General features: G+C 47.0%; 1 protein-coding gene across 1 annotated transcript in view; it reads left to right on the forward strand.

The window, feature by feature from the left end:
- Nucleotides 1–19,266, forward strand: part of LOC141058039 (putative N-acetylated-alpha-linked acidic dipeptidase) — a 262,752-nt gene that overhangs the window by 30,847 nt on the left and 212,639 nt on the right. Inside the window, exons 2-4 of the mRNA XM_073554180.1 lie at nt 488–776; nt 7,622–7,747; nt 7,835–8,018. Coding sequence (XP_073410281.1) covers nt 488–776; nt 7,622–7,747; nt 7,835–8,018 — 599 coding nt within the window. The remainder of the gene's footprint in view (nt 1–487; nt 777–7,621; nt 7,748–7,834; nt 8,019–19,266) is intronic.

Genomic DNA, 19,266 nt, shown 5'->3' on the forward strand with positions numbered 1-19,266 from the left:
TGATCCTTAAGATGCATATTTGTAGAAATAAATGATCATGTCTGCAGCAATTAGGCTGTGTGCCCACGTAGCGTTTTTTTAAGCGTTTTTGATGTGTTTTTCGGGGTCAAACAGCATCAAAAACGCTTAAAAAAAGCATCCCATTCATTTAAATGCATTTTGGCCTTTTTGTGCCAATGGATGCGTTTTTTTACCGCTAAGGAAATGCTTAGCGGTAAAAAACGCAGCATGTTCATTAATTTCCGCTTAGGTCCGCGTTTTTGGCTATTTCCTATAGTCCAAAAGACGCGCGGAAAAAAACGCACCAAAAACGCACGTTTTTCCACAAAAAAACGCGCAAAAATCGTGGAAAAAAAAGCGCGTTTTCTGGAAGGAGAACCCGTTTCCTGAGTGTTTAAAAAAACGCTACGTGGGCACATAGCCTTACAAATGAGATAAGCTTTAAGAACAGATTTTTATATTTATTTACCTTTTTTTAACTCTACAGGTTTTTTTCTAAGAGACCTCATATAGCAGGAAGTCTCCAGGAGGAGGAGGTCCTTGCGAAGTATATTCATAGCACTTGGAAATCAAGTCTAGATGGATCCAAGATATATAACTACACAGTTCTTCTCTCGTACCCAAATGCAAGTGATCCCAATTACGTGGCCATCCTGTCTGATGATGGCACTGAAAGCGATATCTCAGACAAAGTTGAAAAAATTCTCAGTCCTGACCAGAATGATTCTTCTGTAGTAAATCCCTTCATTGCCTATTCATCACCAGGCATTATTGTGGTAAGAATGCCAGCAACGTGTTACTTAAAAAAAGAAAAAAATAGTATATATTACTTCATTTGGATGTCTCAAATTATCCAAAAAGTTAATTTGCACATTCGGCCAGCAAAGGGTTTCACGGGATATTGAGAAGCTACGTGGACTAAATATTTAGATACACATTTTTATATTTGGTTTACTCAGGTTGGCGATAGCACACCACAACTAGGTTCCAATGTCTAGTGGGTTGGAGAGGGGGACTCAAAGGAGACTACAGTAGTGGTATAAATGGCACATGGTTTTTGGTGGCTTGGTCTCATATTTTGAATTGGTGACCAAGAAATTCAAGGTGCACCTGAATTTATACCATAAACATTCAAGTTAGTTATAGAGAAGAAAAATTGAAAGTCAAACTGAGGCCCAATCATGATTGGGCTAGCAGTTATCAAGTAAAATTGATCCCACAAAATATTGTAAAGTCTACTGCAATGCAGTATAATAATAATAATAATAATAATAATAATATTAAAAAAAGAAACTTCCTTCTCACCCCCCAATGGGTTGGTGTTATTTTTTGTCCTTTCTCTTTCTCAGGTCCTCTACCAGAGGCCTGAGGGTTTGAGGGTTCTGCGCAGGATCTTAGTTGTTCCCAGCATTGTGCTTTTCTGGACAGAAATATACCACATATATACACATAAACACACCTATTTATATGTATATATATATATTTATATTTAAATCTAAACTGTTTTTACTGAAACACAGAATTAATAAATACTGTAGGTGTCCATGAACTATAAAAGTTGCTTAAAGGGGCTTTCCAAGAATTAGATAAAATGGTGTCCATGATATAATTCAAACTGCAACCTGTCCTACTCACATGTAAGGACGGATCATAGATTTAGAGGGAATCTGCCACCTATTTTTTCGCATATAAGATGCGGCCACCGCCATCAGGGGCTTATCTACAGCATTCTGTAATGCTGTAGATAAGCCCCCGATGTAACCTGAAAGATAAGAAAAACGAGTTAGATTATACTCACAGGGGGCGGTCCGGTCCGGGTCCAATGGGTGTCGCAGTCCGGGTCCGGTACCTCCCATCTTCTAGCGATGACGTCCTCTTCCTTGCTGCCTGTCGTGGCTCCTGCACAGGTGTACTTTATCTGCCCTGTTGAGGGCAGAGCAGAGTACTGTAGTGCGCAGGTGTCGGGAAAGGTCAGAGAGGCGCCAGGAAAGGTCAACAGGGCAGAGCAGTACACCTGCGCTGGAGCCGCGATGAGAAGCGAGGAAGAGGATGTAATCACTAGAAGATGGGAGGCGCTGGACCCGGACCGCGACACCCATCGGACGCGGACTGGACTGCCCCCCGGTGAGTATAATATAACTCGTTTTTCTTATCTTTCAGGTTACATCGAGGGGTTAACTACAGCATTACAGAATGCTGTAGATACAGTAAGTCCCTGATGGCGGTGGCTGCATCTTATATGCAAAAAAATAGGTGACAGATTCCCTTTAAGTTTCTCTGTGACTACTGGACAGGAGGCCTGCGAATCTCCTCATCTCCCGGCATTCCCACCTAATCAAAAGAGGAGTCAGGAATGCATGTGGATAAGAGGAGCTAGATTACTGACCAGGACGGATGGACTGGTGTCCTGTGAATCGATCCTTCCATCTCAACTGCTCACCCATCTTTATGTAGTATACAGACAGAAACAGCAGCAGTACGGAGTACATTTTTGTGGAGACACGGGGGTCAGCAGGCGCCCAAGTCTGCTAGCCGGAACTGCATGAACCAGGTATTGTCTCACCGCACCCTTGCTCTCCCATTAACGTGGGAAAAACACTACTTAGACAACACAGGGTGAGGGTGAAACAGTGTGGCAATACTTTATTGAACCACAAAACAGGCAGATAACACGTAGAACATTTCCAGAAAAATACCCCAAGATGGTGGACATTACAGAGTCTCAACCTTCCACTGACTTGCCGGGATAATTGCAGCTGTTACTTCAGAGCTCCCAGGGTCGACTACCTCACCTGTTGCACGAACACAAAGAGGAGGTACTGATAAGCTTAGGAAGATGACAGTCCATTGAGGCACAGCTGACCCGAGGATCACAACTTGGCTTCTCCGAACATCTCCATGGAGTCAGGAGACCAGCAGGTCCCAATCTGGGCTTTCTCCAAACCTATCCATGGTTCAGTGATGTTAATGGAGCAGATCTGTATTTTCCCATCAGGGCCGAGGTCCCCTAAGTTGTTTTCTGTAGAATGATAGATCTGTGACCCTCATGATGGAGCCATGACGTATTGGCAGCAGCCCTGTAGGGTCCTCTGGATGTTTGGATGTCTTGGCAGAATCTCTGGCTGTCTCTCTCTCTCTCTCTATCTATCTCAATCTCTTTGAATGCAGGCAGATCCTCCTTTTTATAGGTCACAATTTTTAATTTAGGCATTCCACAACAGGCTTGGGAGAAGGTGGTAGAGGGCCATTCCTCACTGCTGGAGTTTTCAAACAACATGCATAGTTTGTCTGTTATATTGCAGAGCAAAAATGGGTCATCAACATGATAACAAACATTCAAACATTGTGCCTTTGTTTCCAAAAGATAGTAGAACAATACTAGGACTGCAATTCAAGGACAGATACAATAGCTTTTCAGAAGCTAGTCAACAGATGGCAGCCATTGAACATTAAATCAATGACAATAAGGGTCAACAGTTATTCTCACATGAACTCTAACTCATTGTCACGCTTGTGCCTTGGCTGAATGGCACGAGCCGGGGGGTTGTGGCCCCACTGTGCCACAAACCAGACTACCCAGGAAGGGGCGTGACTATGACAGCTACCTCAGTCTTCACTGGAGCCTCTGATGGTGAGGTCAGGCTTGTGCGGCAGGTAGCTGTCGGGTGCCACTCCAGGGTGGTGTCTGGCTGTGGCTGCTGATCCCACTCGGGGACAAGTCACTTGGACAGGTGTGACTAACAGGCAGGCTGAGACACTGGGCAAGCAGGTATGACTGAGACACAGGGCAAGCAGGTACGGTTTGGAGACACAAGGCAAGCAGGCACGGCTTGGTACATTGGCAGGCAGGCACGGCTTTGAGACACAGGGCAAGCAGGCACGGCTTGATACACTGGCAAGCAGGCACGGCTTGGAGACACAGGGCAAGCAGGCACGGCTTGGAGACACAGGGCAAGCAGGCACGGCTTGGAGACACAGGGCAAGCAGGCATCGCTTGGAGACACAGGGCAAGCAGGCACTGCTTGGAGACACAGTGCAAGCAGGAATGGCTTGGAGACACAGGGCAAGCAGGCACGGTTCGGAGACAGGACAGGCGGACACGGCTCGGAAAGGAACAGGTAGGGGCCTGTTCACACAGCAGGGGCAGGTATAGGCAGGAAGAAGTGGAGTATGTTGAAACAGGTTAGGAACTGAGCCGCAGGAGTACAGCATAGGTGGAGCCGCAGGAGTGCGGAGTAGGCGGAGCTGCAGGAGTGCGGAGTAGGCTGGGCTGCAAGGGAGCCGGGCAGGCAGAGCAGCAAGGGAGCCGAGCAGGCAGAGCGGCAAGGGAGCCGAGCAGGCAGAGCAGCAAGGGAGCTGAGCAGGCAGAGCGGCAAGGGAGCCGAGCAGGCAGAGCGGCAAGGCAGCCGAGCAGGCAGAGCGGCAAGGGAGCCGAGCAGGCAGAGCGGCAAGGGAGCCAAGCAGGCAGAGCAGCAAGGGGGCAGAGCAGGCAGAGCTGCAAGGGGGCAGAGCCTCAGATAGGGAGGACACAAGGAAAGACACAACAGAGAAGGAAGCCAAAGACAAGGAGACTGACAGACAGAGGTAAGACTGAGTTCAGACAGAGACACAAGGACAAAGACACAAGGACCAGGATATTCTGCCTCCTGGCAGGCGGACAGAGAAGTACTAGGCAAGGTACCAAGACACAGGAATACGCAATAAGAGCCTTCAGAGAAGGCAAGACATAGGACAGGGCCTGGCTAGCTCAGCAGCAAGGAGCTGAGTTTAGACATTGCACAGGCAAAGGTTAGTGGGAGTGGCGGAACTAAATAGTCAAAGGCTCTAGGTGATTGGTCAGGGACATATTACACAGGTGCACCCTGACTGCATAAGAACCAGAGAGTTCTGGTGCCACCTCCCTATACACACATACTGTAGCTTGGAAGCATACAGGAGAGCAGAAGCACGGAGCACAGGACTGGCAACAGACAGAATTCACAGCATGGCTTGAAGCAGAAAGTAAGTTGGTGTGCGAGGGATGGGAGGCCATGCAGTGATGCCAGCAGGGTTGTTACAGTACCCCCCCTTTACAGCCCCTCTTCCTCAAGCCTGCCAGAATGACCAGAAGAAGGAGTATGGGACAACACACAGTCCAGGCTGACAGGGCATCTTTCTGGTGACGTGAAGTAGGCGTGCCATCCGGAATCACTGAGTGCCCAGTCTCTTGGTGCCCGACAGCTTCAAACACCGAGGTTACAAGGACTTCCTCCTGATTGGCAGAAAGCAGGGACCTGGTAGCTTCAGAGTTGACCCCTACATCAGCCGGCCAGCTAGAAACAGAAGACACCTTCTCTGAGTCCAACTTCAGCCCGATATTCCCAAAAAATTGGACCTCCTCCTCCCGGTTGGTGAGAAACGAAGATACGTAGGTCACTCTTCCTACCTCTTCACCCACTTGCCAAATGGAAGCTGGAGGCATACATACAGGGAGCCACTTCAGCCTGTAACCCTGAAAAAACTGATCCTCCTCTACCAGGTTAGAAGGTGAGAAAATCTCTGTCTCAGTATCTTCACTCACTGGCCACACAGGGGTTGAAGGCATATACTTAGGACCCATCTTCAGCCCGTAATCCAGGGGAGGACAATCAAGAGACAGGGATGCTCCTGGGAGCAGATCACTGGTATAGTCACTGGAGATGTGTGAGGAGACTGACACCGCTTCCCCTTCTTCGGAGACGTCATCACCCCCCTGACTCGACGACTAGCAGACCAGATGAAGAAGGCGACCTTGCTGACCGACTCTGACGCAAGGGAACCAGACACCTCTTGTCACTTGATTGTTTCATGCACAGTGCTCTGCTAGGTTTCCAGACATAAACGGGTACTAGAATCTCTGGAACAGAATGACCTATGGGCATACCAGTCAGCAAGTGGAAGATGAACTTCCTCATGTATAAGGCTCTGACCTGGAGCTGTAGTTGTCCTTGCAGGACTAGACTGTTCTCAAGTAGGGCTCGGCCACCTCGAGAAAACGCCCACGCCGGCTTCGGGAGCTGTACGACAGAGACCTCACACTGACTCCGTATGACTGGCGACTTAAACACACCAAAGCTCCCTGAAGGCAGAGAAACAGTCAAAGAGTTTAATGGAGAGGGAGTACTCTCGCCAAGGGCAGCCTCTCCTACTGGCCCAGGGTTCTGGAGTACAAGCTTCACAGGGCAGAGACCATCAGGGCAAGCAGGCACGGCTCAGAGACAGGACAGGTGGACACGGCTCAGAAAGGATCAGGTAGGGGCCTGGTCACACAGCAGGGGCAGGTATAGGTTTAGGCAGGAAGAAGTGGAGTATGTTAGAACAGGTTAGGAACTGAGCCGCAGGAGTGCAGCGTAGGCAGAGCCGCAGGAGTGTGGAGTAGGCGGAGCAGCAGGAGTGCGGATAGGCGGAGCTGCAGGAGTGCGGAGTAGGCTGGGCTGCAAGGGAGCCGGGTAGGCAGAGCGGCAAGGGAGCCGGGCAGGCAGAGCGGCTAGGGAGCCGGGCAGGCAGAGCGGCTAGGGAGCCGAGCAGGCAGAGCGGCTAGGGAGCCGAACAGGCAGAGCGGCAAGGGAGCCGAACAGGCAGAGCGGCAAGGGAGCCGAGCAGGCAGAGCGGCAAGGGAGCCGAGCAGGCAGAGCGGCAAGGGAGCTCAGCAAGCAAAGCGGCAAGGGGGCAGAGCAGGCAGAGCTGCAAGGGGGCAGGGCAGGCAGAGCTGCAAGGGTGCAGAGCCTCAGATAGGGAGGACACAAGGAAAGACACAACAGAGAAGGAAGCCAAAGACAAGGAGACTGACAGACAGAGGTAAGACTGAGTTCAGACAGAGACACAGGGACTAAGACACAAGGACCAGGATATTCTGCCTCCTGGCAGGCAGACAGAGAAGTACTAGGCAAGGTACCAAGACACAGGAATACGCAATAAGAGCCTTCAGAGAAGGCAAGACATAGGACAGGGCCTGGCTAGCTCAGCAGCAAGGAGCTGAGTTTAGACATTGCACAGGCAAAGGTTAGTGGGAGTGGCGGAACTAAATAGTCAAAGGCTCTAGGTGATTGGTCAGGGACATATTACACAGGTGCACCCTGACTGCATAAGAACCAGAGAGTTCTGGTGCCACCTCCCTATACACACATACTGTAGCTTGGAAGCATACAGGAGAGCAGAAGCACGGAGCACAGGACTGGCAATAGACAGAATTCACAGCATGGCTTGAAGCAGAAAGTAAGTTGGTGTGCGAGGGATGGGAGGCCATGCAGTGATGCCAGCAGGGTTGTTACACTCATGTTCCAAGGTCTACTGAAATAGTTGTCTGGTTAATTAAGGTACAATCCTGTGTCTTCACAATTACCGTACAGTATGCAGTAGCACTGAGCAATGTAGCTGTGAAACCAGCACTTGGAAGATATACAAATTATTAGAAAGCTGCAACACTCTCTGTCTGTTTCACTGTTACTCCCTCATCTCAAAAAGGTTCAAATATTATTTTGAAACATCAATTATTCAATAAGTGGTGTTTATTTATATATATGTAACTTTTAATTCTTCAGTTGATATGTATGCCAACTATGGAACTGTAAATTGTGATCATTGTGGTACTTGTATTTTGCAGGGAGATCCTGTTTATGTCAATTATGGAACAGTGGAAGACTTTCAATACCTAACAAGGAATCTGTCTATGAATCTAACTGGCACTATTGCAATTGCCAGATACGGTAAAATTTTCAGAGGCGACAAGGTTCGTAACTAAAATTAAACATAATAGAAAATATCAGTTATATATTGACAATTAGGATCATCCCTACATCTCAATTTGTATCCTTAGGTGAACAATGGAGAACGGTTTGGATGCATTGGAATGATTTTGTATTCTGATCCAGCAGACTATGTGGTTGGCAGTCTTGACAGAGTTTACCCAGTGGACTGGTGGCTGCCAGGGACAGGGGCTCAGAGAGGAACTCTGTATACAAACTATGGAGATCCCCAAACGCCATTCTACCCATCTACTAGTAAGGAGTATGCTGTTGTAAATCATCTGTAGTTATAATTCAGTGCTGTACTATTAATATTTTATATTTTAAACCCAATACATTTATCTGTAATATAAAGGTATGTTCACACATTGAAAATATTCAGAATTTTACAGTATCAGCAAAGTGAATGAGATTTCTGAAATCTCAGGCAAATGCTGTTTAATTTTTCTTGCAGATTTGAAGCCATTTCAGATCTGCAGAATGTCAATTGATTCCGCATTTTTGCTGTATTTTTAACCCATTCAAACAAATAGAAAAAAATATCAAATAAAAAATGTACACATAAACAGAGCAAAAATGTGCAGCATTTTTCCTACCAACACTCTAGTATTTGCAGCAAATTTTTCTTACTTAATGTATGCATGTGAGGGAGCCGTAGTCATGGCTGAGACTAATGGCTCTTGCGCGCCCTGGTCTCCCATCACATACAAAGAACGTCCTTTAATCAGTGTACTTGCCTCTCTGCACCTTCATGGTCTCCTCTGAGCTGCTGCAGACCCCTTCCATACCATTGCGCACAAACAGAGAAACAGTCCAGTTGCAACTTAAAAGGAAGAACTTTACTTTTTCCTTGTCGCAGCACATCCTTGTCAGATACAACATCAGCATAGGGTTCTATACAGTCCACATTCTCCACTTTCCCTGCACTTCTGCCTACGGCCTTCAGAACGTGCCCGGGTCGTACTGCCTCTTGCAGTAACACAGCGTTCTCCCTGTTCAGATTTACTACGCTTAGTAGTTCCCCTGTCCATTTTGCCCCGGATAAGAGGGCACCAGCCCATGCAGTAAACTGCCACATTATAGAGCCACCTATGTCCCCGTACTGATATGGCCTCAGCTGTAGTCTCTATTCCACACTGCTGTCACACGGCTGCTAAAGCTGCACGTTTGGCCCGCTGGACCCTGGATGGCTGGGTTCCTGGCTTTGAACATTGCGGAGTTACTGGGTAGCTTGGGCACTAAAGCCCACCGAGCTGTCTGGCCCTTCTGACTCTAACTAGGAAACTGTTCCTGCCTTATCCCCAATTAACTCCTCCTACAGTTAACTATATACAAGGCTACTGCTATTAAATTATAGTGTGCCCCCTCTAGTGGCTTAGCTAAGGTACTGCACTTTCCCTATGTTAACAACATTATACATAGTAAAACATATATATATATACATATATATATTATATATACAGCTATACGTAAAGGAAGTCTTTACTACAAGGAAGTATTTACACATAGGAAGGGAGTGGAGTATCACACGGTCCTGGTACACCACTTACATGCACATACACTTAGAATGGCATACAGTCATTAATGTCTTATAGATGCCAGTGCATAACATTGTCTATAAAATGACGGTGTGTTTACTTGCTCATTGTGTCACAGTAGTTCCACTAAGGGCGTATAAATCGGATGGAGATGGGAATGCAATTGTCATGGTTTGAAGAGGATTCTTGCCCTGCACTCACAGGGTTAAGTGTTCGTGACCTCTTTCTGGATCTGGGAGGGGTATTTATACTCACTCTTTACCAGGGTTCTCTGTCAGCTATCCTGTTGTTCTGGTGTGTCTGACCCCTGCATGGTGTGTCTGACCCCTGCATGGTGTGCATGTATTCTGCATTGCTTGTTTGCTTACCGTGTATGACCCGATCTGTTCCCTCACTCTGTACTCCGTTTCTTGTTTTGACACTATTGTCTTTTCCGGTTCTGACCTCCTGGCTTGGCTATCGTTACTCCGTTACAGTTTGTCCATACTGTACCGTCTATTGCCCGTTCTGGTTTTCTGATCCATTGCTACGTCCTGACTATCCATTCTGTCTAACCCTTTGGTACTGTATTGCTATCTCGTGCTTTGACCTGGCTTGATCTGGTTTCTGTCTCTGTCTATGCCCCTTGGTTACATTGTCCAGTAGCTACCTTTCTAGGAGTTTCCCTGCAGCTCCTGGCTCTGTGGCGCTGAGGCCACGCCCCCAGCAGTCACATGCTTCAGGTCCTGTGAGCTTGTAACATGCATTGTCACCACTGAGACCCCGCTCCGCAGGTATCTTTGTGCACAGTCTTTGTACTCAGGACACGCACACTGGCTCAGTGAGCAAGTGCAGTGCGGTGTTACTGACATTATAGCTGACCATTTCAGGTTTTTTTTTTTCCTCTGAAGGAAAAAAAAAAAAGTGTGTTATCCTCATGGATCCCATACAAGCTTTGGCTGATCAGGTCAAGCACCTGACCGAAATGTTCCACAAACTTAATGTGGAACAGCGCATGATGGCCCATACCCAGCAACAGTTGGTGGATACTGTGCAGGGGGCTGTCGCTGCAGGGGCTACTAGTGCTGGGGATAGAGATGTGTCATTGGCATCCCCTGAATCTCCAGTCAAATTGCCAGACCCTTTCTCAGGGGATAAAAGGGAGTTCAGGTTGTCTCCTGGGATGATGCTGCCCTCCAGGGTTTGTTCTGTAGAGGCCTGTCTGAATGTTTGAAAGATGCCCTAGCCCTTCATTCTCCACCGGATTCTTTGGAGGACGCTATGATCCAGGCTGTCCGTATGGACCGTAGGCTGCGGGCAAGAGGGGTCATGCTGCAGGAGACCCCTTTATTCTCCAATCTGAGAGACTCTGCATCTAGTCCTGAGCCCATGGAGGTTGGTGCCACGTCATTGGAGGAAAAAGAGAGGAGACGCCGTAGAAATAACCAATTGTGCTTTTACTGTGGATCCGCTGGACATTGGAGAAGGAACTGTCCTTCTTGCCCTTCTTCAGTGAAGCCGTCAGGAAAATGACTGAGTCTGGGTAACAATCGAGGAGGTTGCCCAGACTCCCAGGTACCCTTTTCCTCACTTACTAAAATTCTGCTTCCGGTGGAACTAGAACTTACAGGCGGTCTGGTTGGGACTACCGCCTTTGTTGACTGTGGTTCTTCTATTAATCTGATCGATGCCAAAGTTGTGACTTTTCATAAGATAGGGACAGTCAGGTTAAAAGATCCTGTTAAAATTGTGGCAATTGATTCTTCTCCTATCACCCAGGAGGGAATTTGTTTCATGACTGATACCTTTTCGCTGAAAGTGGGTTCCACTCACGTGGAAAAATTAAGGTGTTTTGTTCTAAATAATCTACCGGCTGGACTGGTACTGGGTATGCCTTGGCTTCAACGTCACAATCCTACTATTGACTGGGTCACGGGGGAGATTATTCAGTGGGGTTGTATGGCTAATGGTCTATGTTGTAACTTGACAACTCTTGTCACCCCAGTAAAATCTGTGTCAGTGTCGTCTGTCGATCTGGAAGGTATTCCGGAATACCTGAAAGATTTTGAAGACATATTTTCTGAAAGTGAGGCTGAGGCGCTACCACCACATAGACCCTTTGATTGTGCCATTAATCTAGTCCCTGGAGCCAAGTTACCCAAGGCTCGCCTGTTCAATTTGTCCGGGCCCGAACGTCTAGCCATGAAGGAGTACATTACCGAGAGTCTCTGCAAGTCATATTAGGCCTTCTGTTTCACCTGTAGCGGCGGGCTTCTTTTTTGTTAAGAAAAAAGATGGTGGTTTGCGGCCGTGCCTCGATTTTCGGGAATTAAACAAATTTACTGTAAAAAATACATACCCTCTCCCCTTAATTCCTGATCTATGTAACCAACTCACCGGGGCCAAGTGGTTCTCTAAACTGGATTTACGTGGGGCATACAACCTTATAAGAGTCCGGGAAGGGGACGAATGGAAAACAGCATTCCTGATGACTGAAGGGCTGTTCGAAAACTTGGTTATGCCCTTTGCTCTCACCAACGCTCCTGCTATTTTTCAGAATTTTATTAATGTAATTTTCTCTGATTTAATTGGTCGTTTTGTGGTCATCTATTTGGATGACATTCTGGTGTACTCGGTGGACAGTCAATCTCACTTGTACCATTTGCGGATGCTTCTCCTGAGACTTAGGGAGAATCATTTGTATGCCAAGTTGGAAAAATGCTCATTTTCCATGCAAGAAGTATCCTTTCTGGGGTTGATTGTGTCAGGGGAGGGGTTCTGCATGGATCCTAAGAAGGTCCTGGCTGTTACAGATTGGGTGCAGCCTCATGACTTGAAAGGGTTGCAGCGATTTTTAGGCTTTGCTAACTTTTATAGGAAATTTATTAAGGGTTTCTCGCAGGTGGTAAAGCCTCTAACGGACCTCATTCTCAAGGGAGCTGATGTAAAAAATTGGTCTGTAGCTGCAAAAAATTCTTTCATGACATTAAAAGAGTGCTTTTCTTCAGCCCCTGTATTGGTACAACCCAACCCGTCAAGACATTTTATCGTGGAGGTTGACGCCTCGGAAGTAGGGGTGGGGGCAGTTTTGCCTCAGGGCCCTCCTACCCTTACTAATCTGAGGCCTTGCACCTTCTTCTCTAAAAAATTTTCCTCTGCCGAGAGAAATTACGATGTCGGCAATAGAGAGTTGTTGGCGGAAAAGTTGGCTTTTGAAGAATGGAGGCATTTCCTGGAGGGGGCTATTCATCTCATTACAGTCATCACTGATCACAAAAATTTGGCCTATATCGAGTCTGCCAAGAGATTGACCCCCAGACAGGCTCGGTGGGCACTTTTTTTTTCTCGATTTCAGTTTACCATCACATTCCGCCCGGGATCTAAAAACATCAAGGCTGATGCCTTATCCCGAAGCTTTGATTCGGTGTCCCCTCCAGAACCTCCCTCCTCCATTCTTCAGCCAGGAGTATTGGTGGCCGAAATCTCATCTGAGTTACAGAGAGAGATTTTGGAGGCCCAGGCTCGGGCTCCGGGTGGTAAACCCCCGGGTAAATTGTTTGTACCGGAACGTTTCCATCTCGGACTTATGCAGGAATTTCACGATTCTATGTTGAGTGCTCACCCTTGGATTGCAGCTACCCGGGAGGCAATTGCGAGGGGTTTCTGGTGGCCCTCTATGGTAACAGATATTAAAAAGTTTGTGACTGCATGTGGGGTGTGCACTCGTTCTAAAAGTTCACAGGTCCGGCCTGCCAGGGAGTTGGTGCCTTTGCCAATTCCAGATAGACCATGGACACATTTGTCCATGGATTTTATCACAAATTTTCCTCCTTCCAGGGGCAACTCGGTGATATGGGTGGTGGTGGATAGGTTTTCAAAACAAGCCCACTTTGTACCTCTCCCCACGTTACCATCTGCTGAAACCCTGGCCCGTTTATTTATGCAGCATATAATTTGGTTGCATGGAGTGCCTAAGAATGTGGTGTCAGACAGAGGGGTACAGTTTGTAGCCAGGTTCTGGACGGCTTTTTGCAAAAAGCTGGGGATTTCATTGTCCTTCTCCTCTGCCTACCACCCAGAGTCTAATGGACAGATGGAGCGCATGAACCAATCGTTGGAGCAGATTCTGAGATGCTTGGCCTCTTCCAGGCAGGAGGACTGGTGTGAGGTATTGCCCATGGCAGAGTTTGCATTCAACGGTCGTGTGAGTCAATCTACTGGGAAGTCTCCCTTTCAGATCAACTATGGGTTTAACCCACATTTTGGAGAGTTTTCCCGCATGGATTCAGGTTGTCCTGGAGCTGAGGGTGCGACACATCGTCTTAGAATTCTTTGGAGGGAGGTTCAGAGGAATATTTCCAAGGCCCAGGAAAACTATAAGCGGTTTGCTGACAGGAGGAGGGGGTCAGGTCCAGCATTTGCAGTAGGGGCGAAGGTGTGACTATCCACCCGCAATATCAAGCTTAAGATACCATCTATAAAGCTGGGCCCCAAGTTTATTGGCCCATACAAAGTTGTGGAGGTTGTTGACCCAGTAGCCTACCGACTGCAGCTGCCCACCTCCTTTAAAATTTCTGATGTCTTCCACAGGTCCCTGTTTAAGCCTGTGGGGACAGTGAGAGAGGATCCCTCATCAAATGCTCCGCCAGTGCTGGTAGAGGGCAGCTGGAGTATGAAGTAGGGCGCATTGTCGACTCCCGGTGGGTGTGCCGGAGACTCCAGTATCTGATACACTGGAAGGGGTACTCTCTGGAGGATGGGTCATGGGTTCCGGCCAGTTTGGTGCATGCCGATCGTCTGGTGTGGGATTTCCACACCAGATACCCAGACAAGCCTAGGGGTCCAGTGGCCCCCCGTTAAGAGGGGGGTACTGTCATGGTTTGAACAGGGTTCTTGCCCTGCACTCACAGGTTTAAGTGTTCGTGGCCTCTTTTTGGATCTGGGAGGGGTATTTATACTCACTCTTTACCAGAGTTCTCTGTCAGCTATACTGTTGTTCTGGTGTGTCTGACCCCTGGTGTGGGTGTATCTGTGTTGCTTGTTTGCTTCCTGTGTATGACCCGGTCCGTTCCCTCACTCTGTACTCCGTTTCTCATTTTGGCACTATTGTCTTTTGCGGTTCTGACCTCCTGGCTTGGCTATCGTTAATCCATTACAGTTTGTCCCTATTGTACCGTCTATTCCCCGTTCTGGTTTTCTGATCTATTGCTACGTCCTGACTATCCATTCTGTCTAACCCTTTGGTACTGTATGGCTATCTCGTGCTTTGACCTGGCTTGATCTGGTTTCTGTCTCTGCCTATGCCCCTTGGTTACATTGTCCAGTAGTTACCTTTCTAGGAGTTTCCCTGCAGCTCCTGGCTCTGTGGCGCTGAGGCCACGCCCCCAGCAGTCACATGCTTCAGGTCCTGTGAGCTTTGAGCATGCATTGTCACCACTGAGACCCCGCTCCACAGGTATCTTTGTGCAGAGTCTTTGTACTCAGGACACGCGCACTGGCTCAGTGAGCAAGTGCAGTGCGTTGTTCCTGACAGCAATACTCAGACTAGCTGGTGGTTCTCACAACCTTAGCGAGATAGCTTCATTGTTAGGGTTCTAGGGCGAAACCCGAACGTGGACCCTCTGGGTCACGACTCCAGAGCCCCCGAGGGCGAGCAGACCACGTGAAGGCCACTCCCTATACAGGGAGTGTTAGGGGCAGGCCCAAGGGAGATAGAATCACGACGGCCGGAGCCAAAGGAATGACTTAGGACAACACAGAGATGATATGATGGAAGGCTGAGGTGCGGAAGGAGAAGAGAGGTACAGGAACAGAGGCGTACCGGAGACTGGATGGACCAGGAGGAACACGGGCAGGCAGAGTTTGTGGCTGCAAGAGAACACAGGGTAAAATGAGACATAGGAATGGACACTGAAACAGATGGGTATGGTTAGAGACATAAGGAAGGAAGGCGGAGGTACAGGGCAAACAGATATGGCAGAGAGGCGGAGCTGGAGGACCAGGCAGAGGCACAGAGCTGGGAAGCTTAGACAGAGATACGAGGCTAGGCTGGCAGGGCAGAGATACACTGAATGGCTGGACAGGAACACTGGACTGACAGGCAGGACAGAGACACGGCAAATAGGTAAGGCAAAGAGGGGCTTGAGATCTGCGAGATGCTAAGCTAGCGCCACAGCAATTGAGGAACAGGCGTCTTACCAGCGCCGACATTGAGCAGATATACCCGTTGGGCGCCGCCATGATGGGGCGGGGTCACTGGGTCACGACCTCCCAGGAGGCCCAGCGTCAAGAAGAGTACGACCACGCATGCACTGACTGTGGACGTGCAGAGACCCCGAGCAGACAAGCGGGGAGCGGCAGGGACTCGAGTCGGGTACGCGCCGGAGGGCGGAGACAGCTGGGTAAGGCCTGTTTCACACTTCAGTTTTTTTCCATCAGTCAAGATCTGCCATTTTCCTTAAAAAACGGATCCGCCATTTTTTTTGGCGGATCAGTTTTTTTTCCCATTCCCATCTCTCTCTCTCGTCCCCGGACTGCGGTTCCTTTAAAATTCTTCAGCCAACGGATCCGTCAAAAAAACGGTCCGCTGGCATCCGTTAACTTCAGTTACCAATGGATCCGCTTTCCGCCATTTTGGCGGATTTTAACTGACAAGAAAAAACTGAAGTGTGAAACAGGCCTAAGGAGGCACGACCGTGACATTCATGTATTTCTACTCAGCTGTCTTGCTGGGGTCGGGAGATCTGCCGGCCAGTCCATGTACTGTGTGCTGATCCATCTGACTGCACTATTACTGTGCTATGAAAAATGACCTGCCCAGCTTCAAATATCTCCTGTTTTCACATATCTATCTCATGTCATTTCTGAATGTAAAGTAGAATTAAAAATTGGGGTATAACTAGAGGCCATTGGCAGAGTAGGCGTTTTGAAAATGCTCTTTGCCTTAACAGCCTGCTTAACACAAAATTTGCAGGCATTAATGTAGGAATGGGGAGAAGAAAACAGGGAAAATTGATGGACCTCAATTGAGGGCCTCAATTATTCTTCCTGTTTCCCTTAAATCTGATGCACAACAACTTCAACCATTATAATGCTACTTACCGTCCACCAGCAGCCTATAGACAGGTGTTCCTGTAAGTTAGTCAGCCCCTCCACTAACCTCATTCTCCTTTTGAGTATAGAGAACAGTGGTTTGGCTGGAAGGACAATCTTACCATTATCTCATGTTGGATCATGAAGGCCTAGTAAATAGAGATGAGCAGACCTGTGAATATTCGGATTCAGCTGAACTGTAGTTCAAAGTTCAGTTCGACATCCGAACTTGACCTTGAACTTAACCCTGAACCAAACAGAAGTCAATGGGGACCCGGACTTCGGTACTTTAAAATTGCAAAATATTCAGAGTAAGGGCTAGTGAGCAAAAGGAAGCAAAATGGGGGTAAGAGCAGGACAACTGCCCTGCAAACAAATGTGGATAGAAAAATGACTGAAAATAGCAGAATTTTAATAAAATAGAAAAATAATCTTGAACCAGAAGGTGGAGGTGGAAGTAGCGGTGTAGGTGGAAGAGGCAGGGGAGGAGGTATCCAACACTGTTTTAATTTTTTTTTAGGGAACTGACTTAAAAGAACATAAAGAACATAGAATTAAAAAAAATAAACTAGAACCAGGAAGCTAAGGTTCAAGTGGAGGAGGAGGTATAGTAGGTGGAGGCGAACATGGCAGTGTAAGTAGACGAAAAGGAGGAGCTGGTAGCCAACACTGTTTTTTTTTTTCAAACTCTTTTTATTAGTTTAAAACAGTACATATCTAACCAATAACATGTCATGGAATCCATGTCAAGTTGTCTTTTCCATTCTATTCAATATGACATTATTGTCAAAACAATAAACTTATCCAAACTCTACCTATTCTGTAATCCCTCCCCCTAATCCCCCCTCCCACCTCTCTGCATGCATCCATAAAAATCTAGAGTTTATGGAATCGGGATATGTCCATCAATACATTTAAGGCGATACCATCTGGTGTGCTTCAACTGGGCTCTCAGTCTATCTTTGATAGCTGATGATAATGTAGGGATAAGAAAAGACCAAGTCGTGAGAAACTTCCCCGTTAGTCTCTCTCTGTCGGTTAATGTTTCCAACCAATCCATTTTGAATAGGAACATTATTTTGTCTGTATTAGTGATTGGGATGGTATATTAGGGTTCAACCAATGGTGTATTATGTTCTTCCTAACTGCCGAAGCTCATATTACCAAAATTCCTTTTTTTATATGCTTGGGAAGAGATTTCTGAGATTCCCCTAGCATATTGATGATTGCCCATTGCAGTGTAAGTGGGAATGTAATATGAAAGGTAGTCTGTAGTTCTACATGTATCCTATGCCAAAGATCTTGTATTCTTGGACAACTCCACAAGTGATGAAGGATGTCTGTGTTGTGTGTTCCACATTTTGAGTATGTATACAATGTTGTAGGTGTCATTTTGCCTTGCATTGACGGAGTGATGTATGCCCTATGGAGAATCAATAAAGCCATGTCTGTGTTACTACTATAGGGAATAAATTTCTTCTGTGACATCGTAGCATCCAAAAAGTCCCCAACTTCAAACCCTGGGATATCTCTCACCCATCTAGAAGGCCCAGTGTCTCTCCCTTCCCAAGACTAACGCTGACGTAGTATGGAGCATATTTTGCTCGTTAAAGCATTCTGCATCCTTGAGGTTTTAAGAAAGACCACCTTGATATTCAACTGACCTGTGTCTTTCCTACCACTGATTTATTTTTGGGCTAGACTACGTACCTGAAGGAAGAGGAATGGCCTGTGTCTTACAAAAGGAAAGCACTATGTTATTGTTTCAAAAGATAGTAGGGAGAAATTCTGATCCAACATGTCAGCCACCATGGTGCATCCCTGTTTTGCAAAAGGTTACATAATGTACAGGTGGACAATTATTCATAAATTTTGGGTTGCCTAGAAATGGCTGAAAGGGAGACAGATCGCCTGTCCCTCCACCAATTTTTCTCCCTCTCCTCAATGTCAAAATATTTTGCCACAAAACTGAGTGCTCCCTAATACGTTCAGGGAGCTCATCATTGCCCAGATGGATCGGAGCAGCTAATGACACCCGAGGGCTCAACTGTTGCTCCAATTGTACGTTGGCAAAATGGGAGAACCTGCGAATCCAATCCACAATGTACCTAAAGTTAGCTGCCAAGATGGCATCTTACAATATCCGGAAAATTAATACCTCCCTCTCTTCTGGGCAATTGTAGCTTAAACATTCCTATACGCATTCTTCCCTTCTCACCCCATATGAACCATATGAATTGTTTAATATCTGGTTGTGACAATAGCAGCGGAAGAGCTTGGAATAAGTGTAGCAACTTTGGAAAGATGACCATTTTAATCAAATAGCATCTACCTGAAAAGGATAGTGCAAAATGTCTCCATAAATTTAAAAGACCAATTATCAATGCTATATGTGGTCTAAAATTAGATTTATATAACTTTGAAGAGTCTGCCGGGAGTCAAATGCCCAAATACTTAATGGATTGCTCACTCTAGTGGAATGGGAGCGCTGCATCTTTTATCCTGCCTGATCGGAACAGCGCTAGAGCCTACGACTTACTATAGTTCACTTTGAAGCCAGAATTGCCTCCAAATGAGTCCAGGATCCTCATTATGGCTGGGATGGCTTGAGCCGGGTTGGCACTAAATAGCAATATGTCGTCAGCAAAGGCTAGTGATTTAACTGATGTGTTTCCCACTGTATTCCTTGGAAAGCAGATACATTTTGAAGGGCTCTGAGGAGGAGGTCCAGTGCTAGGTTGAATAATAATGGGGATAGTGGGCATGCCCCATTGTATTTGAAAGGGTTTGGAAAATGTATTGTTTATGTAGAGTGAGGATGTGGGATTTTTATATATTAGCTTGACAGCCTCGCAGAACCATGGACCAAAATTGCAAGATTCTAGTAATTTATG

This window comes from Dendrobates tinctorius, unplaced genomic scaffold, assembly GCF_039654945.1.
Source record: "Dendrobates tinctorius isolate UK_male_01 unplaced genomic scaffold, ASM3965494v1 ptg000208l, whole genome shotgun sequence".
Classification (NCBI taxonomy): domain Eukaryota; kingdom Metazoa; phylum Chordata; class Amphibia; order Anura; family Dendrobatidae; genus Dendrobates; species Dendrobates tinctorius.